The following is a 17953-nucleotide window of genomic DNA, read 5'->3' as shown; positions in this document are numbered from 1 at the left end:
TTCAGAGATGCCCCAGATGAGCTCCCAACAACAAGTGTGGCCAGCGTACACCAAAGTTTATTAAGGATGTTGAGAGGAGGGGAAAATAACCGTGCAGAAGATGCCCAGCTGGCGAGGAGGGACTGGTGGTGATGCTCAGGTCACTTGATGAATCCCATTGGCCAAGTCCCTAGGAGATCCCACCCATTCGCAAGTGTAAAATAAATCTCTAAAGTTGTACCTCGTGTACCACTTGACCTTATTGCTTTTAGCCTGCTGGCTTTATATCTATTTATTTATTTTATTTTGGTTTGTACCCAAATTGGGGCTTGAAGGAAATGAATTTTGAACCGGCACCTTTCACCACCTTGCAGTACTACCCTGATCCCTGCATCCAGCGGTGAGTCTCTGAGTGTGACGTAATTCTCTCCTATCGCAGGTTTGATCTGAGTGTCTTGTGTAATTGTTAACTTTTCTGCTATAGTCCGGTGGCAGCTGGGCTGCACGCGGAAAAAATGTGCCGCTCTCTTCATGCTCAGTGGAGCTTATTATTATTTTTGGCTTTCTAACAGGTTACTGTTTAATTATAGGCATCCGTTTAAGATATCTTCCTTTTCCTCTTTGGCGTTAGAGAAAAAAAATATATGATAAATAACATGAAAGCTGATAGTATCTTTTCCCTGTGTTTTGGAGCAGAAGGTTACTCTGTGTTTTGGGTAGTGCAGGAATTGCTTTAGCTTTCTATAGTGTGTTTATTTGTTCCTTTAAATGAAAAAGCTCCTGGAAAGAATAGGAGCTTAACTATTAGGATCTGAGATTTTTGAATTAAAGGATAAATAAGTCATTGAAAAGATTCAGAGAAGAAAAAACTGCCTTCTAAGAGGGAGCATTTTTCCAAGAATATTTTTTCATTCTGTTTAACAGCCAACCTCAGAGCCTGACAACCACTCTTATTTTAGCTTTGTTGTTACACTGAGTTTTATAACTTTCCAGCAGATAAAAGAGCATGTCCGCACGAGGTATCACAGTATCACATTGTCAGTTTGTTTGTTTCTCCCAATAGAAGATACTATATTTAAGCATGTAAATGACATGTAGATGGTATTTTTCCAGTCGTAAAGTTTGGAGAGGTGAAATCCTCTGAGCACAGTCACTTGTTGAGCTACTTTAAGGCTTGTTTCTGGCTGCGTTTTGAAAAAGCCCTGGCTGGTGTCTCATGAAGGCATTCGATCCCTGGAAGGGTTAACTATTCACTCTGCATCCTCTGCAGGGTGCTGGGGAAGGCTGCTTGTGTTGCATAGCTGTCTTGAAGAAAGGGCTTGGCCACCGTCACCCAGCCCACGGCATTACAGGCAGCTTTGTGATCTCTTCTTCTCTTTGCTCCACTATCGTGATTTGTTGCAATGTTTGTGGGGGTGTTTATCCCCCCCTTAATCCACTGGGTGCTCGGTGCCACCACTGTGCGAAGGTTCTGGGGAGGAGTGTGGAGGCCTGGCAGCGAGGAGGGGCCGAGTTTGAGGCCAGCGGAGGGGAAGGAGGGGAGCTGGGAAATAGCGCACGGTCCTTGGCTGCACTGCCGTGGCAGAGGAATATGGAATGAAGCCGGGGGTATTGGTTTCCCCGGCGAGACCTTCCACAACACGAGCCCCAGGGCTGGCCGGGCACATGCAGCCACGCTCTGATCTCCCGCAAATCTGCCCAGCTTCGCTGACCCCAGTGGGGACGTGCGTGTGTCCAGGAGAAGAGCTGTACAAGAGCAGTGCCAAGCGGGAAGGCGGATTTGGGCTGGCAGCAATGGGGTCTTTAGCAGACAAATAAATTTCAGTGGCTGGAAGCCACAGCCGGGCAAATTCCCAAACAGAAAATTAAAAACAATAATAATAATAAAATTGGAAGGCATAAAGATACACGGGGAAATGTACCTGAGCTCTGGGACAGCTTCCCAGCCCCTGTGAACTCCTGCCAGTCACATCCCATTCCATGTCAAAGAACAGGTTCATAAAATTGGTGCTGCGGCTCAGGCAAAAAAACCCAACTGTAGCAGGAATTAAAGAAGAAAAATTCCCCTGGCTGTATTCTGTTTAAATGGGCCTTTCTCCTCTTCAAATCTGCATTCTCCCACAAGTCAGGCCGTTCACTAGAAATGCTGCTCTGTGCCGCACACCTTAGCAGTGTGATGAGTTTTTAAGTTACCGTTGCAGTGTGGGAAGCCTCAGGACAGCTTGGGACAGATAGAGTTTGTGACACCCCTCAGTCATAAAACCTGATCAAGATGTAGCTTAGAGTAACAACGTGCCTCAGCTGTTATGCATGTCTGTTTACATGAGCTGAGAGTAGCATTTGTCCAGTTATTAGTGGCTGTGCTCTGCCACAGGTCAAAACTGACTGAAAGCTGGTCCCAGAGGTGCTTTTCTCAGTCTGAAGACATAGTTGGTCTTCAGTTTTAAGCTCCATTGGTTGGATATTCATGATGTGCTGGGTGACATTTGTCTGACTGATTTAACAAAATTCAATAGTTTCACAATGGCATTTATTTTACACAGTTTGAAACACTTTTGCTTTGATGTGGTCAAAGTGCTTTATTTAGCTAATACCAGTGTTCTTCTCTGCAACTTTAAAATTACATCTAGTAATAATCTAAACAGCAAACTGATAACGTTGAGCTGAGGCACACTGGCAAAATAACAATAGTGAAAAGTGTTTGAAACCCTGTTAAAATGGGGGGGGGGGGTGTGTCACACAGATTTCCCTGTAGGTCAGTGTTGGGGGGAAGCAGCTATAAACCCCAGTTAGCTCTAAGATTTGTGGCTTATATTTACCCTCTGCCATTGCTTCATCTATTAATCTCTTCACTTTGAGGCTGTCCAGCAGGCAGACAGCATGGGAGCCAGGTAAAACATTTCCTTTGTCAAGAGGTGAACACTGATCATGCTTAGGAGCATTAATTAATGTGCCATTATAATGCTCGTATACTTACTGCCTATTGTTTCCCAGCAGTGAAACTATGTGCTGCTGCTACGGGGTATCCAAATAATGCATTAATTCAGTGCCACAGGTAGGGAAAAACACCTGCGTGAGCAGACTCCCAGTGCTGTGTTATTGTTTAGGCCACTCCAGTCTCTGTCTCCACAGCCCAGCTCTCTTGTTTAGGCGATTCATTCGTTTGTAAATGTGGGTATCAAAGCAAAGAACCTCCTGCATCACACAAAAGTACAGACAGCTCAGCTAGGGCACAGGACAGCAGCCTGCTCCTTCACAACCCCACTTGGTGCTGTGGGCACTGGAGTTCAGTGCGGGAGCTGCAGCCCAGCTGAGAGAGGGGCAGAGAGGCACCGGGCACTGACTGGGACGTACCTCCCTGTGCAGAAGCGAGGGGTGCAAAGGTAGCATGTGAATGTCTGAAATGAGGTTGGAAAGGTATATCCTGAGTGTGCTCATCTTGCTTCTTCTAAAACAGAAAGAGCTAAGAAATGCTAAAATTCAGCAATAACAGAGTTGAGCAAAAACCTCAAAGTTTTTCTACTTCTGCTTCCTTTATAAACGGATTTGCATGAAATGCTTGAAATCACTGATAAAGCAGGCTCAGTGCTCTGGCTCCTGGGCCTGGGAAGGTGCTGCTGTCAGGACAGAAGTACCTGCGTTGAAGTGCCAAGTCACTAACTCTCATGAAATACTTGTTTGGATGGTACCGTGGGAGCTCATCCTGTGCTGCAGAAAACCCAGGCTAGCTCTGAGTCATAAAATGAACTATCTGAAACAGGCGGGATTTCCACCTTCCAAGAAGTGCCCACCTAGCTGCAGTTGAAAGCCACTTAACGTAAGATGAAGAAGGCACTGTAATTATGATCAAAGTCCAGCCGTTGAGAGCTATGTAATTAGTCTCGCTCTCCAAAGCCACTTTTTTTTCAGCTAATGCTTGGTTGAGGGAGTGATGTTTACAGATAAGTTACGTGTGTTCTTGGAAATAATGGTCTTTAGGCTGTGTTTTACCCAGGAGCTCTCTTCCTTTGGGGCTGTTGGGAATGCACCTGCTGGTGCACCGGACTATGGTCCTGCCTGCTCTGCTCGCCCCTCTCCCCATGCCCAGGCTAATTGGTGGCCTCAGGATTTCGCACCGCTGATGTGTTGAAGGCGTTCGCTGTGGCTCACTCCTCCCTTTTGAATGAAAGGCCTCTCACACAAGCTGCTCTTTCCCCTTTCATTTCTGGATTTGTATTCTCACCACAGTGTGATATGGCCCAGCCTCCCAAATCTCACTAATAACAGAAGCTCGAAAAAAAAAACCCTGAAATCTTCTGGTGTCTGCACCATCCATGCTGGAACCCTGGTTTCTTAGACATGGTCCTGGGTTTTGGATGGGTTGCTCCAAAAAATAATCAAACAAAAAAAGCCCAACCAGGTATGTAGAAAAAAAATCTATTTTTAGAAGAGGATGAGGGAAACTGTCAGAAATTAGTTGGGGCATGGAAGGGAGGGGAGGCATGAGCCATGACAGCATCATTGGGTGCTGAATTTTGATAGATTTTGGTGACCGGGGTCTTGTTCCAGTTAGCCAGAGCTCCTGGGTTCAAAGGGATCTTTCCTTGGGAGCATTGCATATGTCGCTTCACCTTTCTCCATTGGTTCCCACACGTATCAAACAGGGCTGGTAAACGGACTGCAATTATCAGATAGGAGTCTCGCCAATGTTAATGCTTGTAATGCAGTACAAAGGTGAAAAACTCACTGTACCCAGTGCTCATCGTTACTAATTAGCAGTAATGAAACAGCAGGTTTCCTCCCTTTGGGTAGGGAGGGGGCACATTCAGGCAAAACATTGACGGCTACCCCTCCTGATTACAGGCAGCAGCGTGCTGTGCCCCTTCATGGTTGTGAATCAATGCTGGTGTAAGCAGCTCTCCTTTCAGTCAGGTATTAGAGGATGACATTGTGACAGAGCTTTGCTTAAGCTGCCATAGGTTAACGTCTTCCAAGGAGTGTTTCATCTCATGTGCAGGCTCTGCAGAATTCTTGCATTTGGGCAACTGCACACTTTTTCACTTTCCTCATGCTGTGCTTTGCTGAAGAACAACTGAACTAGCTGTGGCAGGGTGGACAAATCTCATCTGCCTTTACCTTTGAGATGGGAGCCCAAATTTGCCATGCTGGCAGAAAGACCTGAAGCCAAGTAAGGAAAGCCACATGACTTGGTATAGATCTATTTGCAGAAACAGCCAGTGATACAGCAGGTACTTTCCAAAGACTCAGAGAGGGGAAAGAAATTGTTCTGAGCAGCTTGTGGTGTGCTCAGAAGAGTTAGTGACTTCTGGAGGAGCAGAACTGACTTCATGCAGAAAGGATGGAGGGAAGCTGGGGAGGTGCTTTTTTTTTATTGGCCTCAGTGAGCTCTCCTGTGAGGTGGTGGTCACCTTCATGGCTGTGCTGTCAACCCTGGGGGAGGGTCCCCAGCTGGAGCCAGACGCTTGCAAGGGGATAGTGTGCAGTGTGCCAAGACACAGCTATCACAGGGTGGTCTCGTGGGCAGGAGGGCTTTCCAGAGCAGCTCTGCACGGAGGACATGCTGCCAGCATGGCACCTCACTAAGGATGTGCGCTGCTGGTGGTGAGGAGGGGGGAGGGTATTTATCTCATCTCTGAGGTCTGTTCTTTGGTTGGTCTCCTGTTCTTATACTGCAGTCTCATCAGAAGTTGGGATTAGAAGATAGTATCTTTGGAAAACACCACTCAAGAGCAGCACATCAAACCATCTTCAGTTCATTCTTCCTGGCAGAGCCCCTGCAGTCCCTCCTCTGTTTTGTCCCTGTTGGACCTCTTTGCTCTATGTCTGAGAGACTTCGTTGTGCTGACGATGTCGCAACCCCTTCGCAGTCATTGCCAAAGACAGCACTTTTCTCTTTTCCTCTTCAAAACGGTACAGGCCTCTCAAGAGTGTTATAAGAAAATGTCTGTCTGCTTGGAGGTCCTTTTAGTACTGCTTAAAGGATTGAAGTGGAACCAAATTGACAGTTTTCTGTTTTTTCCCAGATCTCAGAGGACTGTAAGGAGAATATGTGAAGTCTTTCATGTGGTCCTTTTTACTGTGAGGAGAGAATACCTAATTCATAGGATCTTGCTTAACTTCCAAAAATACTGAAGAATTTAAAGAAGAAAGTTCTCAGTAGCTTATCTGTTCAGAGATGTTATGGTGTTCATGGTACATGTTATAAATTATAATCCCCTCCTGATTTGCATGGTACCTTCTGCTACAAGCTGACTTGCAATGGCTCCTCTCAACAAACACAAGGATTCTGGCCTGATACAGAATGGAAGGGCTCAGCTTTAATTTTAGGAAAAACAAAACCCTCTGACATCCAACAAGTCGCCAAAGGAGTATTGAACTCTTATTAAAAAAATGTCCATAGGTGTCACAAGACATGGGGGAGGATGGAGGGTCTTGGATGAGGAAGAAATCAAGGAAACTTGGCTTTTCATTTGTTGCCTGGCTCTAATCTAGTTTTGCACTTATGTGAAAACCTTCATGGGAACATGGGCATTGTGGTGGGAACCAGTGGTTACATTGCCATATAAATTTTACTTTAGTTTAAAATTTGGTAGCCCATGATCAAAACTGAAATAATCAGAAGGAAAATGTTTTGCTCTAATAGATTTCTGAGGTCTATTTGACTAGGTCTGCTGATATTAGAGAGATAATATCCTTCTATCTGCTTAGATAGCTTCATGAAAACATCTGTATCTGTTCCTAGGGCTTATTTGGGAATTTCTGGTTCCTGTTTGTAATCACCACTGTGTAGCAGACCGTCTCCCCACAGGATTTTGCTGCTGAGTCATCTCCAATCAGGTGTTTGAATGCCACAGGTGGCCTGATGTGATAAATAACTGATGCACATAAGCAAGGGGAATTTGGTTAGCGCATGGAGCTATAAAGAGAACAGCCACCTCCAAGAGTGAGAAGGGGGAAACCCTGCAGTAAGTGATTGGGGGTTCAGTAGGCTCTTTGCAACATAAAAATAAGTCTGCTTACAAAACCTTGCCTTGGGAGGTTCAATGCCTGTCCAGTTTAGTAATGTTGATATGCACCTAAGTCAAGGCATGTTGAAAAATGCGTGGAAAGAAGCTTGCGGTATGCTGGTGAGCTGGATGCTGCAAGCAGCAGCTGCTCAGCTGTGTATTACCAGCAGTATCTGCCTCTAAACTCGGAAGCAGGAGCCAGAGCTGCTGGGCCAAAACAGTGGGATTGCTGTGCTTGTTGTCAGTGGGGTCTATGAGCTGGCTGTAACAGCTGTGAAGTTGTAGTTCAGCTGGCTCTGAGAATTAACATGGGCATTAGGTGATCAAATATTACAGCATTAAAAATCTTAATGTTAGACAAGAAAATTCCTTTACACTGTCTTCTAAGTTTGGTTGTTCATATTTGTGAATTTTCCTCTTAAAACATACAGACCAGAAACATCATTCCTGTTTTTGATGAAATGGGAAACTGATGTATTCGTAGCACTCCAGGAGCTGCTGCTTAAAGATAATCACAAGCAAAAATCATAAATCACATTAGGTGTGGCAGTGTATTGATAAAAATTATAGGGAACCAACCCTGTAATTTCTTAGCACCAGGCATAGTTGCAAAAGCGAAGATCCTGTGAGCGCTCCAGGTAGCGTTCCCTTACACACCACCAGTGTTTCTGATAAACAGTTCACTTGTTCCTGTCTTCCAGGGCTATAATCTGCTCTTAATTCTTTGTCCTTCATCTGCCCTGTCTTGCAGCTATTTTGTGACACAGAGAAAGGTTTTTGCAAGTGCTCTTATTTGTGAGAGAAGGATTCTCTGCCCTTAGGCTTAGCAATAGCTGGCCTGCCACAGAGTTGCTATGTGCTGAAAAATGCAGCCAGCGTGGTATTTAGCTGAAGACTTCATTTTCCCATAGGAGTATCACTGGTGGCAGGGGTGAGGAAAGGAAGTTCTGGTTTATCATCCAAAACACATCAGATGTAGCAGGTTGGCTGTGAGGGGTAACAAGAGGGAGCTTCAACCAAATTCGTATTACAGGAATCTGCACCTAACATCTGCTTTGCTGGCGTTTCTGTTTTGCATTTTAATTATTTACTGAAACACCGGATGTTGCTGTTTACAGTTTCCTGCTTCTAAAGAGTTCTGGGGAATTTCTGTATTATCACAATGATTTATTTTATATTTCTGTAAAATTCAACCTTCTGGAGAGAGTTTAAGAGAGGGACTTTCTAAGTCCCCTGAGCAGTCCATAGAGAAAAGAATTTGTGTGATTAAAGACTGAAGCAGCTTTCATAAGAGTAGGTGCCTTAAGGAGCCAAGAGTCTTACCTGGCTCAACTCAAAATGTCACAAGCCTTTTGCAGTAGACAGTCTGAGACCTTCCTGTCCTAAAAAAGAATCACATATTTTATGTTCTCTGTCTGGGGAAGCTGTCCCTCTCCTCTGACTATATTTATATGACTAAATGCCCTGCCATGCATAGTATCCCAGGGCTGAAAATCAGTGTGGGCTGCATGATTTCTCTTGCTTTGCTTCTTTCTGGTGCAGGGCCAGGTTCGAGACCCGTGTAGGATATCCCCTCACCAGCCTCTCCCTGCCACCTCCTCACAGTGGCCAAATTTGGGAAATGCCTGTCCTGTATGAACCGGGACAGCAGCAACTTGACACCTGCTGTGGGGCATGCAGGGGTGCCCAGCGCCTTCCCCGGGGTTGTAGCTGCACCACACCAAGCACTTGGGCAAACAAACCCCAGGAGCTGTTGGGGTGACCCTGGCAGAGAGAGGATCTGGTTCCTTGACACATCAAAAAGGTTCAAATCTCAGCAAGTTTAAAAGAAACTCCATTCTTGGCAGAGTGTTTTAGTGTCCTGGGGACCGTATGCCCTTAATGCCATGGATAGTGATATGGCGCAAGCAGGGAAGAGGCTGCTCACAGGAAACCTATGCCAGGCTTTAAACAGAGCTCAGAGCACATTGCAGGGCTGCAACCCAGCACGAGCAGTCGGGGCTACAAGCACAGCCAGAAAAGTTGTGTGTGCCTCTGCAATGCTGCGGAGTCTGCGTATTCCTGGTGGCTTGGTCCAGAAAAGCACACTCAGTTCAGTGGATGTAGTTGTAGCAGGAGTGGGAGGGAGGTGTATCCTGCATCTCTTATTTTGTTTGTCTCTGGAGGGTTTTGGATGGCATCAGTGCTCAGGAAAGTTTTGGAAGGGATTGAAACTTCCTTACCATAGAGAAGAGATGCAGAAGCTCCTTCCTTTCTCTTCTGGCTGGCTGGAAACACACCAGAAATGGTGTTTGGTGCAGGAATGTGAGGACAGGCATTCAATTTAGTCTATTGCCAAGACCAGATCTGAGAGCACAGTCCCCTGAGCACCTCGGTCCTGACCCACAAATCTATGCCCAGCTGCAGGCTGAACGAGGCACACAGATCTCATGGTCAGGAGTGCATGCTGCACTGAGTGTTCACAGCTTCTGTGGAGCTGCCTGGGAAGGACTCCACATAAATGCACCATATCTAACAGTAGAGTCACTCCATCAGTTCCCCTATAATATACTTCTATGTGTATCAGCCACTAGAGAATACTGTGCTTGAAATGACCTATTTTCTGCTCCTCCGTCAGGTGTTATCAGGAGCATGTAAATCAGCAGTATGAGAGTTTCTCAGATGATGTTTCATTCCTGCACTCCCTGGGAGAAGTGCTGAGCCCAATTTCATCTCTGGAGGCATGAGCATTGCATATGAGATGTTGTTGGGTTCTGACTCTATCTTTTAAAAGAGGTACAGACTAATGTGGCTTGGGTTTTTTTCTGGTTTACCCCTGTTAATCTTCGGGAGAAACACTGCTCTGGCTTTGCTCCCTAGACAGTAACAGTTGCTCTTTGCACTCTATAATCTCATTTTTATTGTGTTAACAAGCAAGTCAGTCAGGAACCCAAAGAGATCTTCCTGGCAGCTATCCATCACAGCGCCTGTCCCTGGTTTGGGGGAGCATCCGTGCTCGTGACGAACGCTTGATCTGGAGCTTTCTCTCAGATTTGCTTGGCAATGTGGGGCCTGCGGTTGGCACTTCCTCTGATGTCACGCAGTCCCTAGGAAGAGACGAGCTCAGGACAATTAGGAGTGGACTGGACTGTAGGAAGCTCAGCCTAGACCATGCCTAAATTGTCCATGCTACATAAAATGAGACGTTGAGCTCAACAGTGCTCACAGTCATTTCCTCTCCAGACAGCCCGGAGCTCAGGCCACGGCCACATCTGAAAAACATGCTTGCATGTAGATAAGGGATAACACACAAACCAGACTTGAACCCAGACCAGACCAGTGGTGTGGATGTAGTCAAGGTCTTTCCTTGCTGCTATACTGTGGCTGCAGGTGGAACTTTTCTGTTGGGTTTGGATTTTTACTTTTTTCCCTAACTCTGTCCTCTTTCAGAGCTTTGTAATATCTAATGATAGCCAGATCCTGACACCCTGGCTGCCTTTCTGAAGCTCTGATGCGCTTGGCTGATTTATTTTACCATCTGCAATAAATAAAGTAATTTCTCATTCTGTGTTGTGGTCTCTGTATTGATGTGATGGAGGTAGACTAGTGAAACTTGAGAGATGCTGGTTCCACTCAACACTGCAAAATTTCAGTAGACAATAGTTAAAACAGCCCCATTTCCTGTGGGAAATACTGAAAGCAAGCTCCTTGTAAAAAATAGCAGTGAACTGCTGCAGATATTGTTATTGGGTAAATTCTGTGCTCACAGGAAAAATACTGATGAGCCAGGCTCAAATGGGGGAATTTGATTCAGGAAGGTCAGATTTCTGACCATCACTTCTTCAGAACTTTTTGATTTTCCTTATTACATACCTAAAATCACTACACAACAGTAGTGATGAAAGCCTGTAATAGCTGTATTTTGTCATGACTGTCATGTCTTGAAAATTACCTTGCCCACTTTCATTTCTGGTGCTGTTGCTTTCTTTCAATATTCCCTGACGCTGCAAAGATTTGGATAACTGGAAAGAAAGTGGTTAGCTGTTTGAGGCTGCTTTGGGCATTTAATACCTGCCCTTTCCCCCCTCTTCCTCCAGAAAAGATGAGGGGTCTCCTCATACTATGTAGCAGAATGCAACAGCAGAGATCTCCAAGTCTCCTTCTTCCCTGGCAGCTTGGGGACGTGCCCCCAGGCAACTGCTGCAAACCATTACTGATGGTGGATGAGTGGGTGATGGGGTGATTTTTGGTTAGGCAGTCCCCCTGGAAGCACAAAAGATGGTCTCTGTTGTCTTTAATTGTAACTGCAGCTGGGCAGCAGAGGTTGGCATGTGGCAGCAGGGCTGGAGGCGGCACTGACCCAGGAGACCTCTCAGCAGAGATCTGTGCTCGTCCTCTCCTGCACCGAGTGGAGGAGGCATCACTCCATTTGTCCTGCTGTAAAACTATCAGGGTGGGCTGGCTGGCTGGCTGGCTGAAAAAAGTCTTGCGTAAACCTGGAAAGGTAGACCCAAATGCATGTTCTTAGTTTGGTATCTGAAACTGAGCAAATTATTTAGACCAAAGGGATTTTTTTTTTTTTAATGAACTTGAAAATGTTTTGTGGCTTCTGAACAGATTGCCTATGAAGTTTATCTTGCAATACTTATTTTTGGACTTGGCTCAAAAATACCTCAGAATTTTGAGGGTTGGGCCTGGATTTTCCACTCCTGTTGCTTTTGAGAAGACTTTCTCACTTACTGCAGTAAAAACTCTCACCTCTGCCCAGCAGCTCTGACTCCTCCCTCTCCAGATGGGCACTGCTTTCAGCCATCGCTGCAAATAGGTTAGCGGAAGGGATTGACTGGAAAAGTGAGTTACAAATAATACAATTGCAACTGATTTTTCATTGTTCTTTGGTTTAATGCTTTTTAAAAATGGATGGAGATTTAAATTTTCTTTTATTTAAATTTGGACAGTTTGGGACCACATGCGTTGGTTTTGCATGGTAAGGTTTTGGTAGCGGTGAAGCTACAGGGGTGGCTTCTGTGAGAAGCTGCTAAAAGTTTCCCTATGTCCGATAGAGCCAATGCCAGCTGGCTCCAAGATGGACCTGTCACTGGCCAAGGCCGAGCCCATCAGTGATGGTGGTAGTGCCTTTGTGATAACATATTTAAGGGGAAAAAAACTGCAAGGGAAACTGCAGCCAGAGAGAGGAGTGAGAACTCTGCAGTCACCAAGGGCAGTGAAGAAGGAGGGAGAGGTGATGAACTGACCACAACCCACATCCCCCTGTGCCACTAGGGAGGAGGAGGTAGAGAAATCAGGAGTAAAGTTAAGCCTGGGAAGAAGTCAGGGGTAGGGGGAAGGTGTTTTAAGGTTTGGTTCATTATCCTATTCTGATCTGATTGTTAATAAATTAAATTCATTTCCCCAAGTGGAGTCTGTTTTGCCCATGACAGTAATTGGTGGGTGATCTCTCCCTGTCCTTATCTTGACCCACGAGCCTTTTGTTGTATTTTCTCTTCCCTGTTCAGCTGAAGAAGGAGAATGATAGAGCAGCTTTGGTGGGCACCTGGTGTTCACCCAGGGTCAACCCACCACACCACATTTCCATGGAGATGGACTGATGGTCAACAGGTCTCTGTGTGCTTTACAAAGTTGGTGGCACTGCTATACCTCAGGAATGGAAGGGCAAAGATGGACAGGTCACCCAGGGGCCAGCAGCTGAGTTCGGTGTTCTGAGCTCCAGGCTTGTGCTCTAACTCTAGGCTTCCCAATACAGGTCGCTCAGGCTCCTGGGTGGTCTTCTGGTGTTTACAAGGGCTCTGTACCCCACACTAGAAGCACCAATTGCAGTGGGCAAGTGGCAGTGCTTTCACCTTGGCCAGAGCTCCATCTCAGCCCCTGCTGAGAAAGGGAGTGGGTGTCAGGGCTGAGCAGAAGGGGAAGAGATGTCTGTGGCTGGGTGAAGAGGTAGTTTCCAGGGATGGGTGAGAAGGGGAGGGTGGAGAAGGGGGTGTCCAAGGTTGAGTGGGAGATAAGAGAGGTCTGGGAAAGTTCACAAGATGCTGACAGAATCCTCAGAGGCAAAAAAAAAAATTAGGGGTGACTTGCTCCAACAATTAGGGGATGGTTCCTCTAGTGCTGGTGGAGTGATTAGTTCCTGAAGCCCTGAGGACAAAGAAATGCCTCTATTATGTAGAAGTGGTCACTGTTGTTGTGCTGATAATGATGACATGTAGATAGTAGATGTGATGAGATGTAGATAGGAGATGCAGTGGGTTCCCCGGGCTGCGGGGGTTACTGATAGCACTCTGAACTTGTTCTGCTTCCAGAAGCCATTCCCAGCAGTTTGTGGGGAGCAGGCCATGCAGTGCCCAAGCTGGGAACCCCTCAGCACGGTAGCAATGGGAACACAGAGGGAGCCTTTTGCTCCCAAAGGAGCTCTGCTGCCAGCGCTAGAGCAGAGTGCTGGTGTGGGGCCCAGGGCCGCAGTGATATAATGGGTTTTGAGGGGCTGCCGTAAAGCTGCAAATGTTGGCAAAAACTGTAGATAGTCTTACTTAAGATGACTCTAACTGAAAGAAGATGATGAATGGAAAGAAAAAACCCTTGTGTTTTGCAGCATGGTGAATTAGGAGGATCATTCTGTGCAGCCGGTTTCACTTTCTTTGATATAGGTCAGTCCTGCCCACGCACTGAAGGCTTGAGTAGAGAGCAGCCAGAAAGCCAAACAATCCCTTCCTACCCCTTTCCATTCAGCTCACACACATATGCTTCCAAAAGAGAAATCCAAGTCACAGGGAGATCAGGATGCACTGTTACAGTAGATTCTAGCAGACACAGAGTTTTTATAGGCAACGCAATCAGCATTCCTCTGAGACAGAATTGCTTTAATTCCTCTAAACATCATATATCTCACAGTTGAAACAGGGCGTGTGCAATACAAGTGTCATTTGCCTAGAGAATAGGAAGCTGCTAACAGTCCTCCCTAGGCTGTCCTCAACAGATGCTGTAGGACACTGGCAGTGTCACAGAGTCCTTTGCCGCTGTCACTCCCAGTTCCTTCTTGTGTTCCCCATATCTCCTTGGTTGGTGGCTACTTCTGAGATCAGGGTTCACCCTTTGGGCAGTTAGCTTCTTTCATTTTCTAATGCACGTCTCTATGCCACTGGACCACTTTTCTCTCAGCTGCCCCTCCCCATAACCCATGCTGCTGCCCACATGTTTTTTAGTGAGATATCAGATCTGGGAAACATCTGAAAAACATGGGATCAGGGAAAAAAATGGACATTTGAACCATAGGTGAAAGTTATATTCTCTCTCAAACACATCCTGTGTGTCGATGTTTGTTATTCCTTACATTCACCCTTCCAAACCCATGCATCCATCAGTCTTCTTCCAGAGATGTTTTCTAGGACTAACACATATGGAAGGAAAATCTGAAGGATAGAAAGAAGTTGCTGGAAGTCTAGATTTTTAAAAAGCTAAATCAGAAAGATGGGCTGGAAATCTAAAGGAGAATAAATACTTGTGAGTGCAGTTCAGCAGGACCTGCCTCTGCTGGGATGGGAGTCAGTCTCTTTTGGGCTTACATGAGCAAAGACCTTGGAATATGGTATCAGGCAGAGAAAGAAACAGGAAAATGTGTAATACCGTGCAGTTAATGCTGGAGAAGGGGGGCTGCTTGTTGTTGAAGTAGACACAGAAAGAGCCATAGAAAGAGGTGCAATACAGATCCCTGAAATTCAACAGCAATCTGCTCTCTGAGGGGGTTGAGAGCCTGCCTGTCTACCATTTGGCTTTCACTTTGGCCCCCCTGTTTACGGCAATTTACCTGTTTGATTACCAAAGGTCTCTAACGGGTGCTTCCAGGGTCTGCTTTGCTGGCTGAGGGTGGCTGATGCGGACATGGGGGACAAGCATGCTCCATGCTTCGGGGAATTCCAGATGACACTGCCTGCCAGGCGCACGCTTGTCCCGTGCTGCCAGACCCCGCTTCCTTCTCCTCTTGCACAGCTGTGAGCTCCATTAGGTAGCAATGTCTACAAATCACTGCAGTGTTAACATGCAGAGCGGGGGGAATTCCAGCAGGACGTGGGCTGCCAAGTTCCTTGAGTTTTAATGGTGTGGGCCAAAAAGGAGCCCCCTCCCCACTCAAGAACTAAAAATACAACTAACACCAAGATTCAGGCAATTAAGAGTAACACTCATGAATTTTAAATCATTTGTTTATCATTGCTTTTGATGCACTTCAAGGTGTAACTGGAGAAGGCAGGGGCCAGCACATGGATTGGGATTGCTGGAGGTGGAGCTGAGGCTGCTGACTGCTCTGTGACTTACTTCTCTATCCAGACGACACCCCATGATGGTTGAGGGCTAATACATTAATCTGTGTGTGAATTAAGGGCTGTTAAGTGGTTAACTGCTGTAAGCATTCAGAAAGAAAGATTAGTTTTTACTCTGGGCATCTGGATTTGAACTCTAATTCTGAACTCTGAATGTGGCTTAAAGCTGGTCACAGCATTTCTACAGCCTTGATTTTCATTCCTGGGCATCAGCATTTTGGTGCCTGAAGATAAATGAAGTTTAGGGGTTTCTTGCTTTGGGAAGTGCAGTGCATACTCTACCTGAAGAAATTAAGGCCTTTTTGAATTTCTCTATCTAGACACCCAAAATCACTAGTTCCTTTTTGAGCAGCACCAGACTGGAACTCAGGTGACCAAGGTTGTATTTCTGGCTGTACGACTGGCTTGCTGAGTAATGATGAGTAATCCTATGACCTCCCGGTGCCTTAGTTTTCCCACAGGTAAAATGGGAGTAATTACACTGTCTTCCTTTGTAGAGCACTTTGAGAGCTATGAATAAAATGAGCCATATTAGATATCATTATTTAGACATTATTAATTATTCTTTGGGTTCATTTGTATAATGTGGAAATGCTTTCTTCATAAGAGTAGATGTTCTTTTTGCATCAAGGTTTCCCAAGTACTCTGCTAGCAGGTCCTTTAGAGGAATGTATCTTGTGAAAAAAATATCAAAATCTGTAGCTTACAAAGAAAGATTTCTCTCCCCATCTGCTTGTCCACTGACTGAGGACTACACACCCAGTGATAGAAAATTGTACACCATTGATAGGCATTTGGTGGGGAGAAGCAGAAAGTAATAACCTGTAACTTTGGCAACAAGCAGGAAAAAAGCTCCAAATCATTTTGCTTGTTCCTACTGTGAAAGATTTCTTCTCACAAGATTTTACACTGTGGCTTTACATCAATATTAAGCCATGAAGTTTGGCATCTATAAACCACACTGATAGTTTCCAAGAGTTTGCACACCATGGGGGAGAAACACAAACCACCCCAGAGCTCCACCTTCTGAGGGAAACTAAGGAGAACTGGAGGTGCTAGGATCTCTTGAAACCCAACTGAGCAGCTTCACTGAGATACCTTATTCATTTCTGGTTTCCCCATAAACTCTACTATTAACCTGGGGGCAGTTCAGAGTGTTGAAGCTCCAAGCCTGTTTTGGATGAAAAAACAAAGAAAACCATGGTATCTCTTGGTTGTAACAGTCAGTCATTTTTGGAAGGAGGTTGCTGGACTCACACATGTGCCCCAGGAGTGCTATGAGCTGCACCCTGTGTCAGAGCAGATCCAACCCTGTATCAGTGAAAGCAGGTGGCATCTGCCTTTAAGGTTAAAGCTACAGAGGAGGGGCTGTGCATGCTCTGTATCAAACCTAGGTCTTGTTTTCCTCAGGAGCTTGTGTCTTTTCCCCAGTGGTAAGTCAAGCTTTGGTGTTTTGGGTTTAGCCCTTTCTAAGAAAGGTGATTTGCAGTGAGAGGTGGCTTTTTGGGTGAGAAAAGTTGCTGCATTGCAATAGTTGAGTTTAATAGTTTTCTGTCATTGTTTTTTGGTGTGGAAAGTGGTTTGGGTTTTTTTATTCTGTTGCTTTTCTTTGATGTCTTTGATATGAAACTAGGAAAGGGGAGACTGTGAAGAGTAGAAGCATGTGCTTAGAGTGAGGTAGTGGGAGCAGAAATACCTTGTTTTCTCTCTGGTTTGCCACCAGTTTATGTTGTGCTGGGCCAAGCAGTCAGGGCTTCATTTTCACTTATGTTGGGACACTCAGCTCTAGGGAAATACAATAGCAGTGCACACGGGGTAAGGCTTATGAAAGGAAAATGCTGTGCTTGCCAGGGATTTTTGTTTGGTTGTTGGTTTTTGGTGGGGTGGGTTTTGTTTTGGGTTTTTTGTGAAGTTTGACATTCCTAGTCTTCTGAGAGACTCTGAAATTGAGTTCTATGTGGGCACAGCTACAGGGGCACGTTGCTCTCATTGCCATATTTTGCAGAGATCTCACTAGTTAGCCTGATGGTAAACTGAATCAGCTGGGATGCAGCCCCACTCGGTGAGCTGTAACACAAAACTTCTGGGGAGATGATCGATCAGGAGGCAGCAGAATAATCAGTGTGCTCAAGGCTTCAGCCCGCCAAGTGAATCTGGAAAAGTGCTTTCACCTGGAGTCTGGGCTGCTCTTGCTTCAGCAAAATAAACAGGATGGAGCTGAGCTAGACCTTAGTGGGAGTGCATTGCTGGGTGAAACCTGTCCTGGAATTCAGTGGTTCAGGAGCAGTGTCCTCGTACTGCGCTAGGAAGTCCTGTGCTCTTGGTGAGGTGTTGCTTCTCAGAGAAGATTTAACCTGCTATTTCCGTTAATTAATAATGCCCCAGTTGTTTTTAAAGGAGAGGCTTGTGGGTGCGATGTCCTATTCAGCTTGTAGTTTGATGGGGGCTGTAAATCCCTCTGTAGTTCCAACCTGGTGCAGTTAGTGCTCTCTGCTTGTGGTAAGCTGCCTGCCAACTCTTTCAGCAGTTAATGCAGGGAATTAGCTTGTAGACTTAAAGCAGAGGGTAAACTAGTCAAGACTTACTACCATGCTTTGCCCTGTCATAGTCAGTAGTTTGGTATAACAGGCTGTGTTCAGTAGTGTTACCTCCTATGTG

The 17953-nt window shown here is 45.7% G+C and overlaps 1 protein-coding gene across 1 annotated transcript in view; it reads left to right on the top strand.

The window, feature by feature from the left end:
- The first annotated feature begins 317 nt into the window (after nucleotides 1-317).
- The window catches only part of TP63 (tumor protein p63), a 104393-nt gene continuing 86757 nt past the window's right edge, over nucleotides 318-17953 (top strand). Inside the window, exon 1 of the mRNA XM_074834554.1 lies at nucleotides 318-379. Within this exon, the coding sequence (XP_074690655.1) occupies nucleotides 318-379 (62 nt within the window). The remainder of the gene's footprint in view (nucleotides 380-17953) is intronic.

This window comes from Strix aluco, chromosome 9 (genome assembly GCF_031877795.1).
Source record: "Strix aluco isolate bStrAlu1 chromosome 9, bStrAlu1.hap1, whole genome shotgun sequence".
Lineage (NCBI taxonomy): Eukaryota > Metazoa > Chordata > Aves > Strigiformes > Strigidae > Strix > Strix aluco.
This window is presented reverse-complemented; position numbering and strand designations above follow the sequence as displayed.